At 45.3% G+C, this 25,718-nt stretch overlaps 1 protein-coding gene across 7 annotated transcripts in view; it reads left to right on the top strand.

Moving 5' to 3' along the window:
* Positions 1–25,718, top strand: part of slc2a9l2 (solute carrier family 2 member 9, like 2) — a 268,703-nt gene that overhangs the window by 29,126 nt on the left and 213,859 nt on the right. For 6 of the 7 annotated variants that reach the window (XM_076987952.1, XM_076987918.1, XM_076987931.1 and 3 more), the window contains exons 3-4: positions 8,126–8,224; positions 11,824–11,984. In XM_076987952.1, the coding sequence (XP_076844067.1) occupies positions 8,126–8,224; positions 11,824–11,984 (260 nt within the window). The remainder of the gene's footprint in view (positions 1–8,125; positions 8,225–11,823; positions 11,985–25,718) is intronic. The other variant, XM_076987944.1, reaches the window with a different exon arrangement.

Here is a 25,718-nt window from a genome sequence, read left to right as displayed (position 1 = left end):
GGGGGCTATGGGGGGATAGACAGATAGATGGAGAGAGGGGGCTATGGGGGGATTGACAGATAGATGGAGAGAGGGGGCTATGGGGGATAGACAGATAGATGGAGAGAGGGGGCTATGGGGGGATTGACAGATAGATGGAGAGAGGGGGCTATGGGGGATAGACAGATAGATGGAGAGAGGGGGCTATGGGGGGGATTGACAGATAGATGGAGAGAGGGGGTTATGGGGGGATAGACAGATAGATGGAGAGAGGGGGCTATGGGGGGATTGACAGATAGATGGAGAGAGATCCTTAAAGCCTTCATAATTACAATAAGTCAGTCTATATTAATGACTTTGTTTATGAACATGCAGATCAAACATGCACATGCAGTCTCCCATGTTTATTATTATATTGATTTATAATTCTATGAAGTTTGTACTGATCAAGCTCTTCAATGATGGACCCTCAAATCATCGTAAAAGATTGATTTAGAAAACATGCATATTATTAATGACATGAACTCCACATGTGGTAAACATTCCTTTGGAACCATTTGAGATGCCTTGTGCTTTGTGACATGATGCATTATGTTGGACTCAAATGATACTACTGGGATTAAGAGACTGAGTGTGCCAAAACATTTCCCAAACCAACACCTGCACCACCATCACCACCATCACCATCATCACCACCATCAACACCACCACCATCATCACCACCATCAACACCACCACCATCACCATCACCATCATCACCACCATCAACACCACCACCATCATCACCACCATCAACATCACCACCATTACCACCACCACCATCATCACCACCATCACCACCATCACCACCACCACCACCATCACCACCACCACCATCATCACCACCATCAACATCACCACCACCATCATCACCACCCCATCACCACCCCATCACCACCAACATCACCACCACCACCATCATCACCACCATCAACACCACCACCATCATCACCACCATCAACACCATCACCATCATCATCACCACCATCAACACCACCACCATCACCACCATCATCACCACCATCAACACCACCACCATCACCATCAACACCACCACCACCATCAACACCACCATCAACACCACCACCATCATCACCACCATCAACACCACCACCATCACCACCATCACCACCATCATCACCACCATCAACACCACCACCATCACCACCACCATCACCACCACCACCATCACCATCATCACCACCACCATCATCACCATCACCACCACCATCATCATCACCACCATCAACATCACCACCATCATCACCACCACAAACATCACCACCATCACCGTCATCACCACCACCATCACCACTAACATCACCACCATCAACATCACCACCATCACCACCAACATCATCACCATCAACATCACCATCATCACCACCACCAACATCACCACCATCACCACCCCCATCACCACCACCATCACCACCATCACCACCCCATCACCACCAACATCATCACCACCAACATCACCACCACCAACACCACCCCATCACTACCACCATCACCACCACCAACATCACCACCACCAACATCACCACCCCATCACCATCAACATCACCACTATCACCACCACCACCCACATCATCACCACCACCATCACCACCATCATCACCACCATCAACATCACCACTAACATCACCACCCACATCATCATCACCACCCCCATCACCACCAAAATCACCATCCACATCACCATCACCACCCCCATCACCACCATCACCACCACCACCATCATCACCACCATCAACATCACCACCACCATCACCACCACCACCAACATCACCACCCCCATCACCACCACCCACATCACCACCACCCACATCACCACCCACATCACCACCCACATCACCACCACCCATATCACCACCAACATCATCACTACCATCACCACCACCACCACCACCATCACCACCACCACCATAATCACCACCATCACCACCACCATAATCACCACCATCACCACCCACATCACCACCAACATCACCACCAACATCATCACCCACATCACCACCAACACCACCACCACCATAATCACCACCATCACTACCACCATAATCACCACCATCACCACCACCAACATCACCACCATCACCACCCCCATCACCACCAACATCACCACCATCAACATCACCCACATCACCACCAACATCACCACCATCACCACCACCACCATAATCACCACCATCACCACCACCATAATCACCACCATCACCACCATCACCACCCACATCACCACCAACATCACCACCAACATCATCACCCACATCACCACCAACACCACCACCACCATAATCACCACCATCACTACCACCATAATCACCACCATCACCACCACCAACATCACCACCATCACCACCCCCATCACCACCAACATCACCACCATCAACATCACCACTATCACCACCATCACCACCACTACCCACATCACCACCATCATCATCACCACCACCAACATCACCACCATCACCACCCCTATCACCACCAACATCATCACCACCAACATCACCACCAACTGCACCACCATCACCACCACCACCATCATCATCACCACCATCAACATCACCACCACCATCATCACCACCCCCATCACCACCCCATCACCACCAACATCACCAACATCAACATCACTACCATCACCACCACCACCATCAACATCACCACCATCACCACCACAAACATCACCACCAACATCACCACCATCACCGTCATCACCACCACCAACACCACCACCACCACCACCAACATCACCACCATCAACATCACCACCACCAACATCACCACCATCACCACCCCCATCACCACCACCATCACCACCCCATCACCACCAACATCATCACCACCATCACCACCACCAACACCACCCCCATCACCACCAACATCACCACCATCACCACCACCAACATCACCACCCCATCACCATCAACATCACCACTATCACCACCACCACCCACATCACCACCACCACCATCATCACCACCATCAACATCACCACCATCACCACCACCACCATCACCACCACCATCACCACCACCACCAACATCACCACCCCCATCACCACCACCCACATCACCACCCACATCACCACCACCCACATCACCACCATCACCACCAACATCATCACCACCATCACCACCACCACCACCACCACCACCATCACCACCAACATCACCACCAACATCACCACCACCATAATCACCACCATCACCACCACCATAATCACCACCATCACCACCACCAACATCACCACCATCACCACCAACATCACCACCAACATCACCACCCCCATCACCACCTCCATCATCACCACCATCACCACCACCACCATCATCACCACCATCATCACCACCATCATCATCACCATCATCACCACCACCACCATCACCACCCACATCACCACCATCACCACCCACATCACCACCAACATCACCACCATCACCACCACCAACATCACCACCCACATCACCACCACCCACATCACCACCATCACCACCCACATCACCACCAACATCACCACCATCACCACTACCACCACCATCACCACCCACATCACCACCAACATCACCACCAACATCACCACCAACATCACCACCAACATCACCACCAACATCATCACCCACATCACCACCATCATCACCACCCACATCACCTTGATCTAAGGCAAGGAGGAGATCATTTGTTACTTTGACTAGTGCTATTTCAGTACTGTGGTGGGGCATAAATCCAGATTGGAACTTTCTAATATGTGAATCCTATGCAGATATAGGCATAATTGCTGGGCTACAGCTTTTTGTATGATCTTGGATATAAATTATATGTTCGAAATGGGTCAATAATTAGATAGCACAGTCGGATCAAGATTTGGTTTCTTGATCAGAGGTTTAAGCATTTACACCCATGGTCTATGCTAGAGAACCAAAATATGTTCTTCTCTTATCATTCACAGCTACAAATTTCTTGCAAATTATCTTTTTATCCAACAAATCAAGCTTATTCTGATGGTCATGACAGATAGCGACATGGTTAAATCTGTTTTGAGTCATTGTAGAGCGGAGCCACATCTTGAGCCTACGGAGGCCACTAAATCTCTCTGCCTCAGAGAATGAAACAGGGACTACTAAAAGCAACCTGACCAGAGCTTCTCTGCAGAATGATCTCTGCAGCTTCTGCACTGTTACTGTATCTTTGTACCAGTACTCTCCTAATAAGGTGATGCATAATATTTAAAATAATATAACAACATAATAATAATAATAATAATAATAATAATTATTATTATTATTATTATTATTATTATTATGGTTATTATTATTTCTAAACTCTGTTGTATACTTACACTATCTCCACTCTTTTTTAAAAACTCAGGAGCGTTGTGTCCTGTGGTTTTATTTTTTTTCTTTGGTGGCATGCTGAAATGAAATGACAAAAAATGTATGTTAAGGTTTCCTGACTAGACAAGACTAACATTAATATGTTAGACAGTAAGGCTGTGTCCCAAACAGCACACTCTGGAACATTACATACTGCACTACTGAAAGCACTTCAAACCATGGTGTCCTTTTATTTGTTTGTTTGTTTATTTGTTTTATTTATTATATTTTATTTTTTACACATTTAGTGTAGTAGCAGTCTGCAGTTTGGGACGTGACCAGAGAGTAATGTAACTTTATGTTTCAGAGAGCTTTCTGACAAGTTTTAATATAAACGTTAGCTATCCAAAACCCTCCTAGTCTGTTACCATAACAGCACATTACAATAAAGCTGTTTTATTTTCATATATGTATGGTTATATATTTGGCTATTCATTGCTCTTATCACTGACCTCGCGTTTAACGCTGGCGCAAACTACCCACCGCTCCAGCGAGGCGAGAGCTCGGGTCAGAGACGCTATGAGTGCGGGATATTTCTGAACATCTCAACACAAGCCTTAAGAAAGCGAAAGACCCAGAGAGCTAACAACACAGTGCTGCCAAACTGCACTTTTAGAAAAAAGTCTTTAAACAGTTTCCGCTTTTTCTGTGGTTTAATTTTTGGGTGGGACAAATCTACCTGTTTCTCATATTGGGTGGGACACGTCCTCCCCATCCCCCCCTGGTTCCTACGCCAATGCTCAGAACATGAGCATGCTCAGGCATGTCAGGATAGGGGCCCAAAGAAAAAGATATTTCAAAGTAAATTATAGCTTTATTTTGAAATGATCACATTTTTTAAGTTATTCAAACTTCAGAGACAGAACTTCATCAGACTGGCACGTCTTTCACCCACCAACGGCAGTTCTGACCAAAGGCAGTTCTGTCTGCACTCTGGAGGGCTCAAGTCTGCTGTGACACACCTGTTCTTCAGTAGACCCAGTGCTGAACACCACGGTGCTGCCTTCATGTCTGCCTGTTCTAGCTGTTGATCAGATCTTCTGTTCTGTCCTGCCTCCTGTGAGAAGTCAGTACTGTCGTTACGTTGGTTACTGACAGTATGTTGCTGTCATTTTGGTTTCTGCTTTCTACATCTTGTGTGAACCACAGGTGTTTGTAGCTTTATGCAGACTCCATTATGTTTGTAGCATAATTTCATTTGTACTAAATATTAAAGCGTCCATCTGTATATAGACACTATGCACTAGCTGTTTCAAACACATTCCTACGTTCCTAATAGTGAAATACAGTTGAGGCTGCAGCTCACGTCTCCTCCGTCTCTGTTCTCACTGCACAGGTACAATCTTCATCAGCTCCATCAGCTTCATCAGCTCCAGGCCTTCTAAAGAAAATGTTTGGGTGGTGGTTGATCATGCAGTTAATTATGCTGACGAACAGCTGCTGAGGGGATTCTGAGCTTTGCTCTCACCTGGCACTGTGGAAATCTACCCTAATGTCCCAGGAGAACCTCATCCAGGATCACTTCAGAAGACCAACCTGTGCAGCTCTTCAGGTGCTTCTGGTTCCTGAGGGGAGAATTAGCCGAGACCTTAGAGAATCATGCAGCTGTAAAGCCGCTAATAGCACTTTAGTCATTACTTCAGGGATTTGTTCTTTTCCACTGCCCCAGTATTCTATAATTCATATCTGCATATTGTCTTAGTTGTAGAACACTAGGTGTTTCCATTAAAACAAATTCAGTTATTGTCAAACAGGTCTTGCAGGTCCAGCACTATAGGGCAGAAAAGATCACAGAGTCCAATATGACCCCTCCCCTCCTGTCATTCATGTGTTCATGGTTTATTTCAGTCTTTCCATGTGAGAATGTTTACCTGTTGTTGTTTTGGCTGTATGCCTAGTCTTCAGTCTAATCCTTGTTTCATCTCTTGTTTTGATTTTGTGCGCTTCGTGTTTTCCATTTTTAGTTCATTTATTATGGCCCATCGATCCTGCAGTTCTCGCACCCCTGAAACCCAGTGTCATGTTCTACTGATAGTACTACTCCTATTGTTTTGAATGAATCCTCATTCTCTCAGCGTTTGTGTATGCCTCCTAAACCCTCACACCCAAAGTGTTACATCCAGGTGTGTTTGTGATGTCCAGGTGTGCCTGAGAGTACACGTGTCTTCAGCAGGTGTCTGATCATGTGCTGCCTAAAGGCTTTTGGGCAGCACATGATCTTTTCATGATAAAGAAAGACGATGCCTTTTTAGTTTCACCACCTAGACACTCAGCAGTGCTTTGCTTACACAGTGCAGGGACAAGGTATTGGACGTTCTACAGATATCTAACAAAAACATCCAGTGAAAGTTGATCTGTTAGTGAAAGGGTACAAAGGAGGATGTCAGGAGTTCTGATGAACAGTTCATCGCTCAATTTGGCAAACTGCATCTGAAAACAATGCTGTTGTCCCAGCTAATGTGTCCTGACATTGTTCCTTAGCACAAACACTGGATCACTGAGCAGGGAGATCCATTGTCTGGTCAGTTGAATTAGATTTCTGTTGCTCCATGCGGCTGAGAGGGCAGACTTTAGTGCCTGTCAGGTCTCCACAGTTGCGGCTGGTGGAGGTGGCGTAATGATGTGGGGAACATTAGCCTGGTACACCCTGACACGATGCAGCTGACCAAGTTCATCCCTTCACGCCATCTGTTTACCCTGTGGCAGAAGGACACTAAGCCATGACACAAGGGTCTTATAGCCATGGACTGGATCCAGAAACATGATGGCATGTTGTCATTGCTTCTCTGCCCACACAGTCCCAAGATCTTAATCATGTAATGCATCGCTGGGACCAGGTCGAGTGCTCTGTGTAGAGCACCACAGTACTTCAGTGCCTCATCTAACCTGCAGCACCTGTGAGAAGCTGCCCTGTGTGTACAAGATTGGCCAAGATCCTCTACCAAATGTGTCTGTGATGCCCAGTCAGTCTATGTGTGTGTGTGTGTGTGTGTGTGTGTGTGTGTGTGTGTGGGTGTGTGTGTGTGTGTGTGTGTACGTGTGTGGGTTTGTGTGGGTGTGTTGTGTGTATATATAGATATACACACACACTTACAAAAGAAATTGTACTTTGCGTTTATATTAATGTGGTATGTTAATTGCATTTGATTAGAAGTTGATAATTTCTTGTGTTTGTGTGATTACATGTGTGTGTCTCACTGCAGCGTTTGACATGTGTGTGTCTCACTGCAGCGTTTGACATGTGTGTGTATCACTGCAGCGTTTGACATGTGTGTGTATCACTGCAGCGTTTGACATGTGTGTGTATCACTGCAGCGTTTGACATGTGTATCACTGCAGCGTTTGACATGTGTGTGTATCACTGCAGCGTTTGACATGTGTGTGTATCACTGCAGCGTTTGACATGTGTGTGTCTCACTGCAGCGTTTGACATGTGTGTGTATCACTGCAGCGTTTGACATGTGTGTGTCTCACTGCAGCGTTTGACATGTGTGTGTATCACTGCAGCGTTTGACATGTGTGTGTATCACTGCAGCGTTTGACATGTGTGTGTCTCACTGCAGCGTTTGACATGTGTGTGTATCACTGCAGCGTTTGACATGTGTGTGTATCACTGCAGCGTTTGACATGTGTGTGTCTCACTGCAGCGTTTGACATGTGTGTGTATCACTGCAGCGTTTGACATGTGTGTGTATCACTGCAGCGTTTGACATGTGTGTGTATCACTGCAGCGTTTGACATGCTGTCTGATGAGTGCGGCAGTTTTTGGAGCTCTGGGGTCCTCCTTCCTGTACGGCTACAGCCTGTCTGTGGTCAACGCCCCTGCGAAGGTGAGACAGCACGGCTCAGACTCTACTCTGTGCTTGTTTACTCTGTATTTGTTTACTCTGTGCTTGTTTACTCAGTGCTTGTTTACTCTGGTCTAGTTTTTTATGTACTTGTTTACTATGTACTTGTTTACTCTGTGCTTGTTTACGCTGTGCTTGTTTACTCTGGCTGTCAGTCATACATCACTCATTTCTCTGTCTCTGTTCAGACCCCTGCATGATTTCTAAGTGGGAGAACTTTCAAAGTCAGAGCGTGTTCAAATACTTATTTTCCTCACTGTATGTCACATCTGTGTCAGGATCACCTTTTCTGGGAAACACTGCTAGTCATGGCAGCCTTAGACAGTCATCAGAATAGTTTTAACAGCTTGGTGGAAAGCAAATACAACTATTTATACTTTGGAACCAAACATGAACTCATCTCTTGTGGCACAATCCATATTTTACAGTCAACACTTTGTTGACTTTGTGAAGGACCACACATTCAGAAGATTTGCAGAAATACCATACAATAAGCAAGAAGCAGTATCTACAGCATTACGCAATTGTCTAAAATACATTTTGAAAGCATGTTGAAACCACCACCACTCTTTAAATTAATCAACTCATCAAATATAAGTTGTATGCCCTCATAAAAATTCATAAAAATTCTCAAATACTAGCATATATAATATGTAAATCAAAACATGGTTAGTTTAAGGGTGTGGTTAGTATAAGTGTGTGGTTAGTATAAGGGTGTGGTTAGTATAAGGGTGTGGTTGGTATAGGGGTGTGGTTGGTATAAGGGTGTGGTTATAAGCGTATGGTTAGTATTAGGGTGTGGTTGGTTAGTGTAAGGGTGTGGTTAGTATAAGTGTGTGGTTAGTATAAGGGTGTGGTTAGTATAAGAGTGTGGTTGGTATAAGCGTGTGGTTAGTATAAGGGTGTGGTTGGTATAAGCATGTGGTTGGTATAAGCGTGTGGTTAGTATAAGTGTGTGGTTGGTATAAGGGTGTGGTTGGTATAAGGGTGTGGTTGGTATAAGCGTGTGGTTAGTATAAGGGTGTGGTTAGTATAAGGGTGTGGTTTGTATAAGCTGTGGTTAGTATAAGTGTGTGTTTAGTATAAGGGTGTGGTTATAAGCGTATGGTTAGTATTAGGGTGTGGTTGGTTAGTGTAAGGGTGTGGTTAGTATAAGGGTGTGGTTAGTATAAGTGTGTGGTTAGTATAAGGGTGTGGTTATAAGTGTATGGTTAGTGTAAGGATGTGGTTAGTATAAGGGTGTGGTTAGTATAAGTGTGTGGTTAGTATAAGCGTGTGGTTAGTATAAGGGTGTGGTTATAAGCGTGTGGTTAGTATAAGGGTGTGGTTAGTATAAGGGTGTGGTTAGTATAAGGGTGTGATTGGTGTTAGGGTGTGGTTATAAGCGTATGGTTAGTATTAGGGTGTGGTTGGTTAGTATAAGGGTGTGGTTAGTATAAGCGTGTGGTTAGTATAAGGGTGTGGTTATAAGCGTGTGGTTAGTATAAGTGTGTGGTTAGTATAAGGGTGTGGTTATAAGCATTTGGTTAGTATTAGGGTGTGGTTGGTTAGTATAAGGATGTGGTTATAAGCGTATGGTTAGTATTAGGGTGTGGTTGGTTAGTGTAAGGGTGTGGTTATAAGCGTGTGGTTAGTATAAGCGTGCTGTTAGTATTAGGGTGTGGTTAGTTTTAGGGTGTGGTTAGTATAAGGGTGTGGTTAGTATAAGGGTGTGATTAGTGTTAGGGTGTGGTTAGTATTGCAAAACATGGCCAATGGGTTGGAAAAAACAGGTAGTTTTCTCCAACCTGTCGTAGTTTTAATGGAATCCTCAGCCTCTCTCTCAACATATGCATTAGTCTGTGCTGAGGCTTACATTAATGAAACCTTAGCATGTGTTTGTTCCTGAACGTATGCACGTCCATGTCCTGCAAACATTCTTTTAGTCAGCAGAAGCACGTCCCCTCTCCACTCTGCGTGTGTGTGTTTATACAGAAAGCGCAGGTGAATAAAGCCAGGAGTTCTGCTAGCGCATGGTTGGCTAGCTGCAGTTTAGCATCCTGACTTTAGGTAATGGTGGTTGATTTTGCTTTAAATATTCATGCGTCATCAATGTGCTAATGTGTGGTCTCAGTTTGAACGGGTCTGCATGGCGTCTGTGCTGCTTGGGTGATCCTGGGCTCTCCTGACGTTCAGAGCTCTTGGGTGATGGGCTCTCCTGTCCTTCAGAGCTCTTGGGTGACCTGGGCTCTCCTGTCCTTCAGAGCTCTTGGGTGGTCCTGGGCTCTCCTGTCCTTCAGAGCTCTGTCTGTGCAATAAGACAACTGCAGATGCAGCTCTCATTTTGTTTCTTACAGTGTTTTTCTTCCTCGACTTCGAGCACATCATTTATTATAATACAAATACCGATAACATCGACAGGTCAATAATTTGTTGTGAACAACGTAGGCGGTCTTATTGACTAGCCATCGCAGTCCTTGGGTGCATTGTGTTTGTATAAAGCGGAGGTGCGACTTGTCTTATAGCTCTCCTGGGGCTCATTCACTCTCTCTCACTCCCTCTTCTCTCTCACTCCCCTCCCCCCATCAATCCTCATTCCAGTGTTTCTTTCCTTCTTAGATCTCTGTCTCTTACAATAAGCCTTGCGATCATCTCAGGACTACAGCACTGATTATCGAATTGGCTAAATAGAGCCCAGATTGACCAAGTCTTTTTCTACAGATACTCTGCTCTCTGAATTGTTTAATGTATAAAAATCCTGCACGTGAAGGAAGTATCATTAATAGTGTGTATGTAATAGCGATCACTAATAGTGATCATTAAAATAATACCTGCAGGGCAGCGTGATGCTGAAGAACACTGGGGGGGGAGGTGACTTCTCGGTCAGCCATGGATTACTGTGTGTGTGTGTGAGTGTGTGTGTGTGTGTGTGTGTGAGAGTGTGTGTGTGTGTGTGTGTGTGTGTGTGACATAAGGAAATGTGATGCTATGTGTTTTATGGGTGGCTTTTAGCGCGGACAACTCCTCATCCATCATACACGTACTGATCCGGCACAGCATGGTGTCACACACACACACACACACACACACACACACACACACACATCTCACTTTCATGCCCTCCCTCTTTCTTTTATCAATAAATTTATTTTCTTCTAAAACAATAATAAATATAATATATACTAATATATTAATAAACTTCCTGTAATGCCAAGTGACAAATTCATATGCTTGTTGTTTGTGTTTGTGGTAAAGATTCTGTATTTTCTAATTCTATAATGTGTAATGTTTAAGTCTCCATATGTCTTCTATTATTTTTATATATATTCATTGCTTTTGCATTTTTTCTGTCTGTGTAGTATATAAAGGCATTCTATAATGTGATGTGGCTTTTTCTCTTTCTCTCTGTGTGTGTGTGTAGTATATAAAGGCGTTCTATAATGTGATGTGGCTTTTTATCTTTCTGTGTGTGTGTGTGTGTATGTGTGTGTGTGTGTGTGTGTGTGTGTGTGTGTGTGTGTGTGTGGTATATAAAGGCGTTCTATAATGTAATGTGGCTTTCTCTCTTTCTGTGTGTGTGTGATGTGTGTGTGTGTGTGTAGTATATAAAGGCGTTCTATAATGTGACCTGGCTGAGTCGTTATCAGGAACCTGCAACATCAGAGACTCTCACTCTGCTCTGGTCCATCACGGTGTCAGTTTTTGCCATCGGTGGCCTGGTGGGGGCGCTCATGGTCTCTATTACTATCAAAGTGCTGGGAAGGTAAGAACTTATTTAACAACATATTCTTTGTGTTCTCTGCAGCTCACGTGTGAGCACACACACACACACACACACACACAGTGAGAGTTTGGCAGGCTATGGAGTGAGACAGGTTTGAAGACTGAGGAGTGAGTTGTTCATTTGTTCTTCCCCTGTGTATAATGCATACTTGTGCCTATACAGACAAACACACACTTGCATATACATTGTTGATTTGTGTTTGAGCGCAATAATTCTGTATGTTAGTGTTTAATGAAACCCATGGCAGCAGAGTGTGAGGAATTGGTTTGTCATTGGTACAAGCTTCCATGAATCAGTTTTGAGGGGTGTTTTTCTATGAATGTGTGTTTTGATTTCCATGGAGAAAGTCAGGTTATCATGTTATCAGGTTATCAGGTGACCAGGTGATCAGGTCTGATAAAATGCTGCCCCACAACGTGCTGATATATTTGTGATCTATGATCAGAGCACACGTGCCTTCATTTTCCTTGATTGTGTTCAGGAATTATTATTCATTTCTTGATCAAAAGTATATTAGCAACTTGCCTAACAAAATATCTCATATTTTATCTTACCTTTAATGTTAGCTAAATTAACCTTAAACTTCTCAATTCTCCATCCATAGTCTGTATCCATAGATTCTATAGTCAGTCCTTCAATATAAGAGTTTATATTTTTTTCTTTTGGTCAATTACATGATATTGTTTCATTATTTAATGTGACAGGACAGTATTTAAATACCTAAGCTGAAGTTTGATGTGAAATGCTTCAGTGGCATTTTGACAGACGTCTTAGCTTACCTGTAGAGTGAGACAGCTAACGATAGGGAGGTTAATGCTAGCAGCTATCCACTTGTAGAGGAAATGTAACTAGGGTTAGGGTTACAACTGCAAAGAACTTGATCCTCAGAGTCTGTTAGAACAACTTACTGCTAAACAAGATATTAGTTTACATCAAAAATGTTAAAGCAGTCACACTTATTAACACAAATGTAAAGAATATAGCTGGTGTTGTCGGTTTGCTTTTTCACCATCAGTATTGCCTGTCAATCGCTTTATCGCCATTCCCCTTCAATATCAAAAAACGATTCATTAAAAATGAAAATTTTGGAAGAGATAAAGTAAGGGCAGCTCATACAGTTGACAGAACACAAAGAGTTAAAACTTGCACTGCTGCCAGCCACTAGAGGGCAGCAAACACATAAAGGCAAAAATTTTCACCTGCTATTGTCCAGTCTACTCATGTATACAGTCTGTAATTAAGATGGATGTCCGGCTTGCTTCCATGTCCTCTCCTCACCTCTGAGACAGAGTGTGGTGGGAACACCGAGGGCCAGTGAAGATGGTTTTCTCAAGTTTCAGAACTGTGACACACACACACACACACACACACACACACACACACACACACACACACACACACACACACACACTGACATTGAACCTTTTCCCTACAACAGCTGCCATCCCTCTCTGTCTTTGAGCACGTACGAGTCTATCGTAATAAATGGCACAGGTTCAGAGCTCCTCAGAGACTCTGTGTGGGTGTGGAGTCACCGCTACTGTCTCCCAGCAGGCACTGGTGGCATCCAGACCTGCACCAGCACAGCTGGTGTTCACACACTGGGAGAAACTGCACCTTTGACTTCCAGACTGCTGATGAGATTTAGGGGAGATGCTGTGTATGTTAAAGAAATTGGCCATAAAAGAAACTATTTGGGACACAATAAATCAATCGATGTTTGTATAGCATTTTCTACAGGAGTGCTTTTTAGAACAGCCATAGTCACAAAGCAGCTTTACACATCTCAGTCCAAGCGCTCAGTGTGCAAGCCAGAGGCAACAGTAGCCCACAGGGGGGGCATGTCTGTGCCTCTCCCAAAGGTGGCGCTCCGAACATTCCTCACACAGACACCCCCAGGCTCATGGGCAGAGCCCGGGTGGTACAGGAGTGCTTTTCCCTTGATATGCCAACTGTCCACAAACAGTCCAGAGGGCCACAGTAAAGGTGAAGCAGCAAAAGCAGGTCTGGAAGAGCAAACCCGATGACGCAGCCTGAGGGGCAGATACAGAGGTCATGGGCACCAGCAGGTCCCTGCACATATAACAAAGTCTCTCCTGTCCTGGTGCTGCGGTCATCGATCAAGCCACATGTGACCAGTCGAGACAGGGGTGGCCAAGGCAGTGTGAGTCAGTCAGGCCTGTGGCGACCGATCAAGCCAGCAGCCCGAGAACACTGGGAGGAACTTGTGTGCTCCCCCCCCCCCCCCCCCCCCCCCCCCCCCCCCCCCCCCCTCCGGCAGCACGCGCCCCCACCAAAATACCCCAGGGGAAATCCTGCAGTGTCCTCTGGGCTGGGAATCCCCGGGATCCTCCCTCACGACCCCCGGGCTGGAGGACTGGAGACCAGTGATGTCTCAGTTCCCCCGTGAAGTGGTTGTTCTGTCTGTCGCAGTGAGCGTGGGAGGGGAAGCCAAGAGAGTGGTACAAATGTAGAACATATAACAAACATGCAGACATATATGTGATGACAACTACACTTACAACAAACCGACAATACAAAAACAACAGAGAGCAAAACACAAAGGTTAAAATACACAAACTAACAAGAAGACAACAAGAAACACGTAACAGAAGGAAAGCCAACAAGGTGTAGTAGCAACCACAACGACAACATGCACAACAACAACAGCACAACAAACAGACACAAACAGCCTGTGGCGGACTACCAAGGCAACCTACACGCTGGGATTGTGCCTCGTCATTGCAGTGTGATAAACTAATTCACAAAGAGAAAAAATTTTACAATTTACAAATTTAATTTTCTTCTTTTTAAAGAAATAGCTTGTGTTGCCATACAGGTTTACAATATATAATATTATATATATAATAATATATATATTAATATAATATTAATAATAATTTTTTTTTTGTAATAAGCTTTGGAGAAGGGTGGGATTAAATAAGTTTTATACTTCTTCCCATTCCTTTTCAAATATGTAAAATTGTTTTGTTATCTGTTTTATCATTTGTTTTGTTTTTAGTTTTCCATATTTGAAATAAACATTGACATTATATAAAATGCGATATAAGCATACCAAGCTTTTTGTGTTCTGATCTCCTCATGGTTTGATCAGGTTATTTACTTTTTTGTCTCGTTTGGATTTGCCCTTGTGTACTTTCGCCTGGCTCATGTATGTGAATTGTGGCTACTGATGTGGTTTTGACCCTTGGACTGTCTCACTGTGCCTCTGTGAATATAAACCCTTACTGTTTGAAGTCTGATATTTTATATATTATAAAATATATCCCACACCTTTGCACCACCACCACCATCCTGAACCATTGATACAAGGCAGGATGAATCCATACTTTCATGTTGTTGACGTCAAATTTTGACCCTAACATCCGAATGTCGCAGCAGAAATCGAGACTCATCAGACCAGGCAACGTTTTTCTTCTATTGTCCAATGTTGGTGAGCCTGTGTGAATTGTAGCCTCAGTTTCCTGTTCTTAGCTGACAGGAGTGACACCCGGTGTGGCCTTCTGCTGCTGTAGCCCATCCACCTCAAGGTTCGACGTGTTGTGTGTTCAGAGACGCTCTTCTGCTTGCCTCGGTTGTAACGACTGGTTGAGTTACTGTTTTATCAGCTCGAACCAACAACCATGCCATGTTCAAAGTCACTTAAATCACCTTTCTTCCCCATTCTGATGCTCAGTTTGAGCAGCAGATTGTTTTGGCCATGTCTACATGCCTAAGTTGCTGCCATCTGATTGGCTGATTTGACATTTGCGTTAACGAGCAGTTGGTACCTAATACAGTGGCTGGTGAGAATATATAATTAGTGCTGTCAATTCCAGGTGCCGCGATTAAAAGTCCTCACCAGGATTTTGCTCAGGCTTCCTGGATTGTGTTGATTCCACTAATTTTACCTGGATTGCTAATTAGAAAATCTAGCAAGCTTGAGCAAAATCCTGGTGAGGACTTTTAATCGCGGCACCTGGAATTGACAGCACTATATATAATATACTGTTTGTATGTGTGTGGATGGAGAGGGCAGCACACAGCATCTGCTCCATCTGCCCCTCTGCCCCATCTGCTCCATCTGCACCATCTACTTCATCTGCACCATCTACTCCATCTGCTCCATCTGCCCCATCTGTCCATCTACTCCATCTGCCCCATCTGCCCCATCTGCCCCATCTGCTCCATCTGCCCCATCTGCCCCATCTGCCCCATCTGCTCCATCTGCCCCATCTACTCCATCTGCACCATCTACTCCATCTGCCCATCTGCCCCATCTGCTCCATCTGCCCCATCTGCCCATCTGCCCCATCTGCTCCATCTGCCCCATCTGCTCCATCTGCCCCATCTATCCATCTGCCCCATCTGTCCATCTGCTCCATCTGCCCCATCTACTCCATCTGCACCATCTGCTCCATCTGCTCCATCTGCCCATCTGCCCCATCTGCTCCATCTGCTCCATCTGCTCCATCTGCCCCATTTGCCCATCTGCCCCATCTGCCCCATCTGCTCCATCTGCCCCATCTGCTCCATCTGCCCCATCTATCCATCTGCCCCATCTGTCCATCTGCCTCATCTGCCCCTCTGCTCCATCTGCTCCATCTGCCCGATCTGCTCCATCTGCCCCTCTGCTCCATCTGCCCCATCTGCTCCATCTGCTCCATCTGCCCGATCTGCTCCATCTGCCCCTCTGCTCCATCTGCTCCATCTGCTCCATCTGCCCCATCTGCCCCATCTGCCCCTCTGCTCCATCTGCCCATCTGCCCCATCTGCCCCTCTGCTCCATCTGCTCCATCTGCTCCATCTGCCCCATCTGCCCCTCTGCTCCATCTGCCCCATCTGCCCCCCTGCTCCATCTGCCCCATTGCTCCATCTGCTCCATCTGCCCCATCTGCCCCTCTGCTCCATCTGCTCCATCTGCCCCCATGTGAACACCTGAATTCCAGCTGCTGATTCACTGTAGACTCAGTCAGGCTCGTATGCCTGCACACAGAAACACTGGCGTTTTAAAGCAGGTTCAGTTCTCAGTGTGAGAGCAGCGTCAGCTCTGAAGTTCATTCCACACCATCCACAATCATCTCAGTGAAGCTGCTGCTTCTCCTGCTGATCTGCTGTTGGGTTGCAGCTCCGCACACCACTGCATGCTGGGTGGTGTTCCTGGGCTCCAGTGTGCTGGACACAGGTCGTCATTAGTCATGCAAGCGTTTGTGTGTGTGTGTGTGTGTGTGTGTGTGTGTGTGTGTGTGTGTGTGTGTGTGTGTGTGATAAGTTTTTTTGGATACTGATGGTGTATAGGCATAGAACATTCTTACATATGTCTACATATTCTTACATTCTTACACATAAGTAGTTATATGTATATAAAATATATGTTTCCTTCTTCCATGTGCTCATATTTTGGTTTTCCTATGTGTTTCCCTGCCATGCCTGTGTCAGTCTGTAAACACCACCTGCTTTCTGTGTTGAGTTTGTATGAGTTTGATGTGTTCGTGTTGGTAGTGGGTTTGTTTGTCCCTATAATAAATCAGGTAAGGATTCATGCTTTTGTCCAGCTCTCACCTAGCCAATATTCAGGTGTGAAGGATATTTTATGAACGATATTGGATAATTACAGTTCACTTACCCTTAAAAGACAACTGTCTTCTGTTTAATATGTAGGACATTTGCTCTTGAACAAACGGAGCTGATTATGTGACTCTTTTATGAATTTGTAGATGTGAGTTGTTTTATGTTGTTGGATGAGGTCAGATGTGGGTTGGGCTTTTTTTAATTTGATGGAAAATGTTTGTCTACATCTGCACACAGCCAGGCATGCAGCACCACAGGAGGGAATGAATGAAAAACAATCCCAAAACAAATCAAACAAACAAGTCTTTTTCTCTTGTCTGTCTCTCTCTCCTTCAGTAATCTCACTCGATATCTCCGTTTGAATCACCTCGTTGAGCACATTTAGTTCAACATTTCCCCCAGTGGCTGAGAAATGAGTTCCTTCTCTAATCAGAAGCAGTGACCCTGCTAAAATTCTCAACAATCCCTACATGCTGGGCAGGAGAGCCAAACGGGGGTACTGTGAAAGAGCAGAGTGGACGTGGGTGTGAGGACGTGGGTGTGAGGAGAGGGGACGTGGGTGTGAGGATGTGGGTGTGAGGACATGGGTGTGAGCAGAGTGGACGTGGGTGTGAGGACGTGGGTGTGAGCAGAGGGGACGTGGATGTGAGGAAGTGGGTGTGAGCAGAGGGGACGTGGATGTGAGGACATGGGTGTGAGGATGTGGGTGTGAGGACATGGGTGTGAGCAGAGGGGACGTGGGTGTGAGGACGTAGGTGTGAGGACGTGGGTGTGAGCAGAGTGGACGTGGGTGTGAGGACATGGGTGTGAGCAGAGGGGACGTGGATGTGAGGAAGTGGGTGTGAGCAGAGGGGACGTGGATGTGAGGACATGGGTGTGAGCAGAGGGGACGTGGATGTGAGGACGTGGGTGTGAACAGAGGGGACGTGGGTGTGAGGACATGGGTGTGAGCAGAGGGGACGTGGATGTGAGGACGTGGGTGTGAACAGAGGGGACGTGGGTGTGAGGACATGGGTGTGAGCAGAGGGGACGTGGATGTGAGGACGTAGGGGGTGTGAGCAGAGGGGACGTGGATGTGAGGACGTAGGTGTGAGGATGTGGGTGTGAGCAGAGGGGACGTGGGTGTGAGGACGTGGGTGTGAGCAGAGGGGACATGGGTGTGAGCGGAGGGGATGTGGGTGTGAGTACATGGGTGTGAGCGGAGGGGACGTGGGTGTGAGAACATGGGTGTGAGCAGAGGGGATGTGGGTGTGAGCAGAGGGGACATGGGTGTGAGGACGTAGGTGTGAGGACGTGGGTGTGAGCAGAGGGGACGTGGGTGTGAGGACGTGGGTGTGAGCAGAGGGGACATGGGTGTGAGCGGAGGGGACGTGGGTGTGAGTACATGGGTGTGAGCAGAGGGGATGTGGGTGTGAGCAGAGGGGACATGGGTGTGAGGACGTAGGTGTGAGGACGTGGGTGTGAGGACGTGGGTGTGAGCAGAGGGGACATGGGTGTGAGCAGAGGGGACGTGGGTGTGAGCAGAGGGGACATGGGTGTGAGCAGAGGGGACGTGGGTGTGAGCAGAGGGGACATGGGTGTGAGGACGTGGGTGTGAGCAGAGGGGACATGGGTGTGAGCGGAGGGGATGTGGGTGTGAGCAGAGGGGACGTGGGTGTGAGGACATGGGTGTGAGCAGAGGGGATGTGGGTGTGAGCAGAGGGGACCAGTGATGTCAGTAACGCGTTACTCTAATCTTACCACTTTTTTCGGTAACGAGTAATATAACGCGCTACTATTTCCAGTCCAGTAATCAGATTAAAGTTACTTATCCAAATAACTGTGCATTACTATTTTTATTTTCCCTAGTAAAAATATATATTTTTGCTTTCTTCTTGGCTCAGTTCTACTTTTGCGTCTGACCGTAGCACTCGACTCCGCACGCTGCGCGCGACCCTGTGAGAGCGCGAGCGCGTTTTACAAGTCATTTTTTGCAGTGTCCTCCCGTAGCGATGTGTGGTAGTATAAAGAAACACCCCTCAAAAACAGGGGAAGGAACATTTACCTGAAGATTTTTAATGTTGCACTGTGTTCCACGTTTGAAAAGTGCTGGAATTTTGACTAACGTCGTCTACTTTAAAATGCTTGAAATTGTAATGGTATTTCGTTTCACAAGCTGTCTGACTGAACAGGGGTGGGTTTCCCGAAAAGTTTGTAGCGCTAAGTACTTCTTAACCTCGTACGTTTCATACGAGGTTACGAAGTACTTGGCGCTACGAACGTTTCGGGAAATCCACTCCAGTTCGCTTGTATTACGTTTACAAATAAATTTACAAATAATACCGCGCAGCTACACAAACGTAATGTCAGGAGATACTGTAGCGACACGGCGAGTCTCGCCCTTTAAGTGACACGGGGGATGGGGGGGGGGGGGCAGAGGGGTGTGAGCAGAGGGGACGTGGGTGTGAGGACGTAAGTGTGAGGACGTGGGTGTGAGCAGAGGGGACGTGGGTGTGAGGACGTAGGTGTGAGGACGTGGGTGTGAGCAGAGTGGATGTGGGTGTGAGGACATGGGTGTGAGCAGAGGGGACGTGGATGTGAGGAAGTGGGTGTGAGCAGAGGGGACGTGGATGTGAGGACGTAGGTGTGAGGACGTGGGTGTGAGCAGAGGGGACGTGGATGTGGGGACATGGGTGTGAGGATGTGGGTGTGAGGACATGGGTGTAAGCAGAGTGGACGTGGGTGTGAGGACGTAGGTGTGAGGACATGGGTGTGAGCAGAGGGGACGTAGGTGTGAGGACGTGGGTGTGAGGACGTGGGTGTATGCAGAGGGAACATGGGTGTGAGGACGTGGGTGTGAGCAGAGGGGACGTGGGTGTGAGGACGTGGGTGTGAGCAGAGGGGACGTGGGTGTGAGGACTAGTACTACATATGCAGTTTGGAGCCCTGACCTCAGCCCCAGACCCTGCTGTTGCTAACCTTTAGCTGCACATGCGTCTGCTGTGACCCTCATGCCTCCCAGCGTTCCCCGGTACCATTTCCTCTCCCATGCCAGATTCATGCTGTGCTGTCTATCCGAAATGTCACAGTCTTTATTAAACATTGTTTACACTAGAAAACATCCTCGCCGTCTTGAGTGTTTTATGTGTGGCACCGCACAGTTGTTGGACGCTGCGCCTTGTTCTAATTAAAGCGAAAGTCTGAGAGGTCGAACATGTGAACATGAACCGCGTGATGTGTCGTCAAAACCATGTGGTTTAGTCAGTGTTGTGGTGTGGAGTCAGGTCTGTTCTAGACATGATTCATGTGGTGTGGAGTTAGTCAGGCCTGTTTTAGACATGATTCGTGTGGTGTGGAGTTAGTCAGGTCTGTTAAAATGGTCTCATAAAATTATATATATTAATTTGACATAAAACTTTATATACCTTAAAGACATTAAAAGCATTCAGTATATAAAACATGTATATGCACCGTCACCAAGGTGATCTATTATAACGCAGGTGTTGCTGAGGGAAAAGGTGGCGGACACAATCTGAGAGCAGCGAGATTTATTAATCACAAATACAAAACCCGATTCGTGGTCACGGTCCATGGTCATATCGTTAGAGCAGCCTGACAACGTAACGAAATTAACATGCAAAGAAACTAGATGTCATTATCTACAATACACAAAATACACAGTCGAAATATAAAATCAAGAACTACGCTAGACTTACACAAAATAACCAGCAAACTAACAAGACAAACATGAGGCATATATGTTAAAACCAAACACGAAACACATGAATCCACTAATGAGGGGCGGGGCTACAAAGCGCAAGGAGGGGCCAAGGCTGACCGCTCACACATGGCTACATAAACACACATGATTGACAGGTAGGGAGGCACCAGGAATGACATCTATACAGAGAGCATACGGATTACTTTTCATGTTTGACAAGACACCCAGAGAAAATTTGTCCTACATGATCTGCTTGACTCAAACTACGATTGAACTATGATCAAAGTAATGAGCCTTTTACACAGTAAAATTGACAGAGTCGTTTTTGACTCTATTAGAGTCAATTTTGACTCCTCATAGATATGTATTGGTCCCGCCCCACACAGAGTAAATTCAACTCTGCTCCGAGAGTCAATTATTCAGAGTTAAATCTACTCTATATAGAGTTAAATAACCAGCTAGATTAACTCTACCGGGAGTGGAGAAAAATTTACTCTAGAAGCCAACAACTCTTCCCAGAGTGATCTTTACTCTTAATTGAGTCATCTTATTTTATCTCTATTTAGAGTTCTTTCCCAGCTAGTCATTTTGCTTGTCCTTCTTTACTCTTTATCAAGTCATATAAATCACAGACAAATTCTTGATTAAGATTAAAAGTTTTTATTACAAAAAATAATAACATCTCAATTCATGCATTACCATCACAGGAAATGACAACATGGTACAATGTAGAACTTCTTGTCCTCACTGTGCGCCATTTGTAAAGAAGAAATTGGTCTGGGTGATGGTGTCTAAATGTCCCTGGACACTGTCTCCGGTCTGTGAGATAGGTAGACAGACAGACAGATAAAGAGATAGATAGATGCCATGTTATTGATGTGAAGCTGAGAAGGATCGCACAGAATGTCCACATAACACAATTGGTACTTAAAATATACTGTTGACTGTTATTCATGAAGAGATACAAGTACATGTACATCACCCGAGTATCAGCCCCAACATCAATGTAGCAGTGAGCATGCAACATATATTCAACACAATGGCACTCTCATAAATAGTAAGTATATTTATGATGAGTGTGTAGCAGTAGGCTTGTTGGCATGCCAATGCCAAGTTTCAAAAGCAGTAAGAATGAACCAGGTAAGTATTTACTGTGTGTGTGTTTGTGTGTATGCGTGCCAGTAGGCTTGTCTCTAACCTTTAGGAACACCACAAGTCGTTCAATGGCTTGTGCAGCTGAGTCTCTCCCTGGTTTTCTGCAGCTTTGGGAAGTAGGATGGACTAAATACAGCAACAACACCAGCGATGATGGGTCACTGTCCCAATCTAAGTGAACATTAAAAAAGAAGGCAAACAAAGAGCAAAATGAATCAGTGTTCAAGTTAACACAGTGGGAGGATATTTTATGATTTTTATAGAGATTCAGTGATTTAACCCTTGTAAGGTGTTTGTGTTTGTTTCATACAGGGTGTTAGGGTCCATTGGACACAGGCCTATTGAAAATCATTGAAATATCAATTTAATAGTCAAATGAAGACAAAAGTCAGGACGCCTGTGCATCCTCATGTTCCCCTTTTCCTCTTTCAGATTGTGTATGTGAGTTTTTGAAGGAGAGTATGCAGAGAAAGAAAGATAAGGAGACAACATGCACACCAAATTTATGAATTTAACATTACATACCATCTGAGTCACTGCTTCCTGACTGAGGTGACTCTGCTGCTTGAATGAGCTCTTGTAGTTCGGGGCTGGGCAGGGCAGTCATGGCCTAGCGGTTAGGGAACTGGTCTTGTGACCGGAGGGTCGCAGGTTCGATCCCCAGGCCATGACTGAGGTGCCCCTGAGCAAGGCCCTTAACCCTCAATTGCTCGCTTGTATAAAAAATGAGATAAAAATGTAAGTCGCTCTGGATAAGGGCGTCTGCCAAATGCCATAAATGTAAATGTAAATGTAAATGGCTGATGTGTGGCGGCTTTTACTCTGTTCGATCTTGTCTTTGAACATCATTGGCCACCTCTCAAGCGTGTCGCTGAAGTTTCTTCTCCAAAAAGAAGAGCAAAGTCTTGCTCGATCTGGAGATGGCAGACCAGTTTGCCACAATTTGTTATGAACAAACAGAAATTGTACTACCAAGAGCAGGGATGTCAAACTCAAATTGACCGAGGGCAAAATCAAAATCTAGAACAAAGTCGTGGGCCAAGCTCAATATTTATTTATTTTTTTAATAGACTAAAATTGTGCATACACACACTTAATACTCATATTTAAATTTCACAAACATTCCCATAATAGTACAAATGTGCCAAATTTGGCACCTGGGCCAAAGTAATGATCAAAGTAATACAACTACAGTCACAATGAGTATGGCCATTGAGAATTTACTTACCAGACCATTTACATCAGCAAAACGTGAAAATGTGGACAGCACATCAGGTGACAAGTGGGAGTCATGGACTATTTTCTGCCGATGTTGAAACGTTTGCCTCATTTTCAGTCGCACCACCTCGTCATCAGCTGCATGCCTCATTAAAATTAGAGGTAGATTAGAGAGGGGTCTAATTAGAAAATTAGAGAGGTGTCATTTTAAATGTTAACCAAAAAAATCTGTTGTACTGATATGTGATTCCAAAATAATAATAATAATAATAATAAAGAATTGGGTCAATTGAATATCAGATGGTTGAATGTTTTTTGTCAGGTGGATAGGGGTTGAGTAAAAAGGAAAAATATACAATACTCAAATAACCCTTGTTGGAAAACGGGTCCTTATTAAGTTGTTGAAAGATGAAAAATTGATGACGTCATCAGCACTGCCAAGCACGACGGCGAATGAAGAAAATTTCCAAGTACCTAGAAAAGCATTAGGGTGTCTGAACATTATATTTTATATATTTCGGTGAACTTGTTTTCAACTACTGTAATTATCATTGTGTAATGATCTGCGCGGGGCAGAACAGGTAGGCGGACACAAACGCTGAGGAGAGCGAGATTTATTACAGGAAATTCCAAAAGCAGCGTCGATGTAACAGGCATGGGTCAAACCGGGCAGGCAATCAGGATACGAAACACGAACAGACATGGTAACGGGCACGGGAAACAACAAGGCAGACTAAGAACGGGAGAACAGGCAAAACACACGGAAGACAAATAACACGGAGGCGTAAACTTACGAGCAGGCATATACAAACGAACAGGTTGGAACAAAAAGACCGATACAGACAAGGGCAATACAAGGACTAGATATACACTGAACTAAACTAGGGACAGGTGATGACAATGACACAGGGGCGTGGTAACAAACAAGGAATCCATCAAACCAACGAGCAGGGCGGGACAAACAGGCAGGGAACACGGACATGAGGGAACCCAGAGTGACAGCTACGAGAGGGGGCGTTGCCCTACGTGACACATTGTCATTACTGTTGTCGATAGTCCATGACTATTCAATGGCAGTGTACTTCATCGCTATCAGCTAGCAACTAGCTAACGCTCACCGACCGTTATTGCCCACACATTAGCTAGCATAGATAGATATTGCACTACGGATTAGCTGGGTGAAGAGTACTCTAACAGAAAACGGAACCCAGTGGCTTTCGGAATATTATAGCTGTCACACACTGAGGGATTTTCTATTATCATTGCTATTGTCAGTAGCATCACTATCCTACAACTACTTTCAATTGCATTAACTACAGCTAACAGCAGCTACCCCTTGCCACCGACCGTTACTGCTGGTGGACTTGTTAAAGTCAATCTGAACTCGGATGTGAAACTTCATATTAATCACTTAAGGAAACGCCATGCTTATGTGAAAATACACTATGAAGGCGGAATGTACGCTGCTTTCAATTAATTCAGAAACTTACCTCAGCACACAAGTCTGCAGGTGGTGGAGTAGTTGTGGATGATGGCGCGAAAGTCCTCACTGCCCGCGGGTGGGGGAGGGGTAGCGGTGCCGTTCGGGTGGAGTTTCGGTACTCGTTTGTTGTCAAAAGATTGTGTTTTGGCCGAAAAATTCATAAACTCACTAAATGTAGCCTAAGCAGGGCCTAGTAATTTTAAAGTAAAGTAGCAGGCACAGGCACAAACAACCAACGAAAAGTCTTTTAGTTTACAGATTGTGTGAAACACAATGGTAGGTTTAACTCTTGTAATTTTGACTCTGTTTTTTAACTACCTACGTTTAACTCGGTAGAATTAATTTCACTCCAGCCAGAGCACATATCACTCTGATAGAGCACATGTTTATTTACTCTGGCATTTTGACTCCAGTCATTTTACTGTGTACTAAATCTCCGGCCTCCCCAGCACTGGGAACTGTGTGTGAGCAGGACTATTGAGGTGTGTTGAGCGCTCAGCAGTACTCAACCAATTCCAACATGGAGAAGAAATGTGGCAAGATGACTGCAAAAGACTAAAGAATAAAACATGTTGGGTTAAGTTAG

The sequence above is a fragment of the Brachyhypopomus gauderio genome, chromosome 2 (genome assembly GCF_052324685.1).
Source record: "Brachyhypopomus gauderio isolate BG-103 chromosome 2, BGAUD_0.2, whole genome shotgun sequence".
Classification (NCBI taxonomy): Eukaryota; Metazoa; Chordata; class Actinopteri; order Gymnotiformes; family Hypopomidae; genus Brachyhypopomus; species Brachyhypopomus gauderio.
This window is presented reverse-complemented; position numbering and strand designations above follow the sequence as displayed.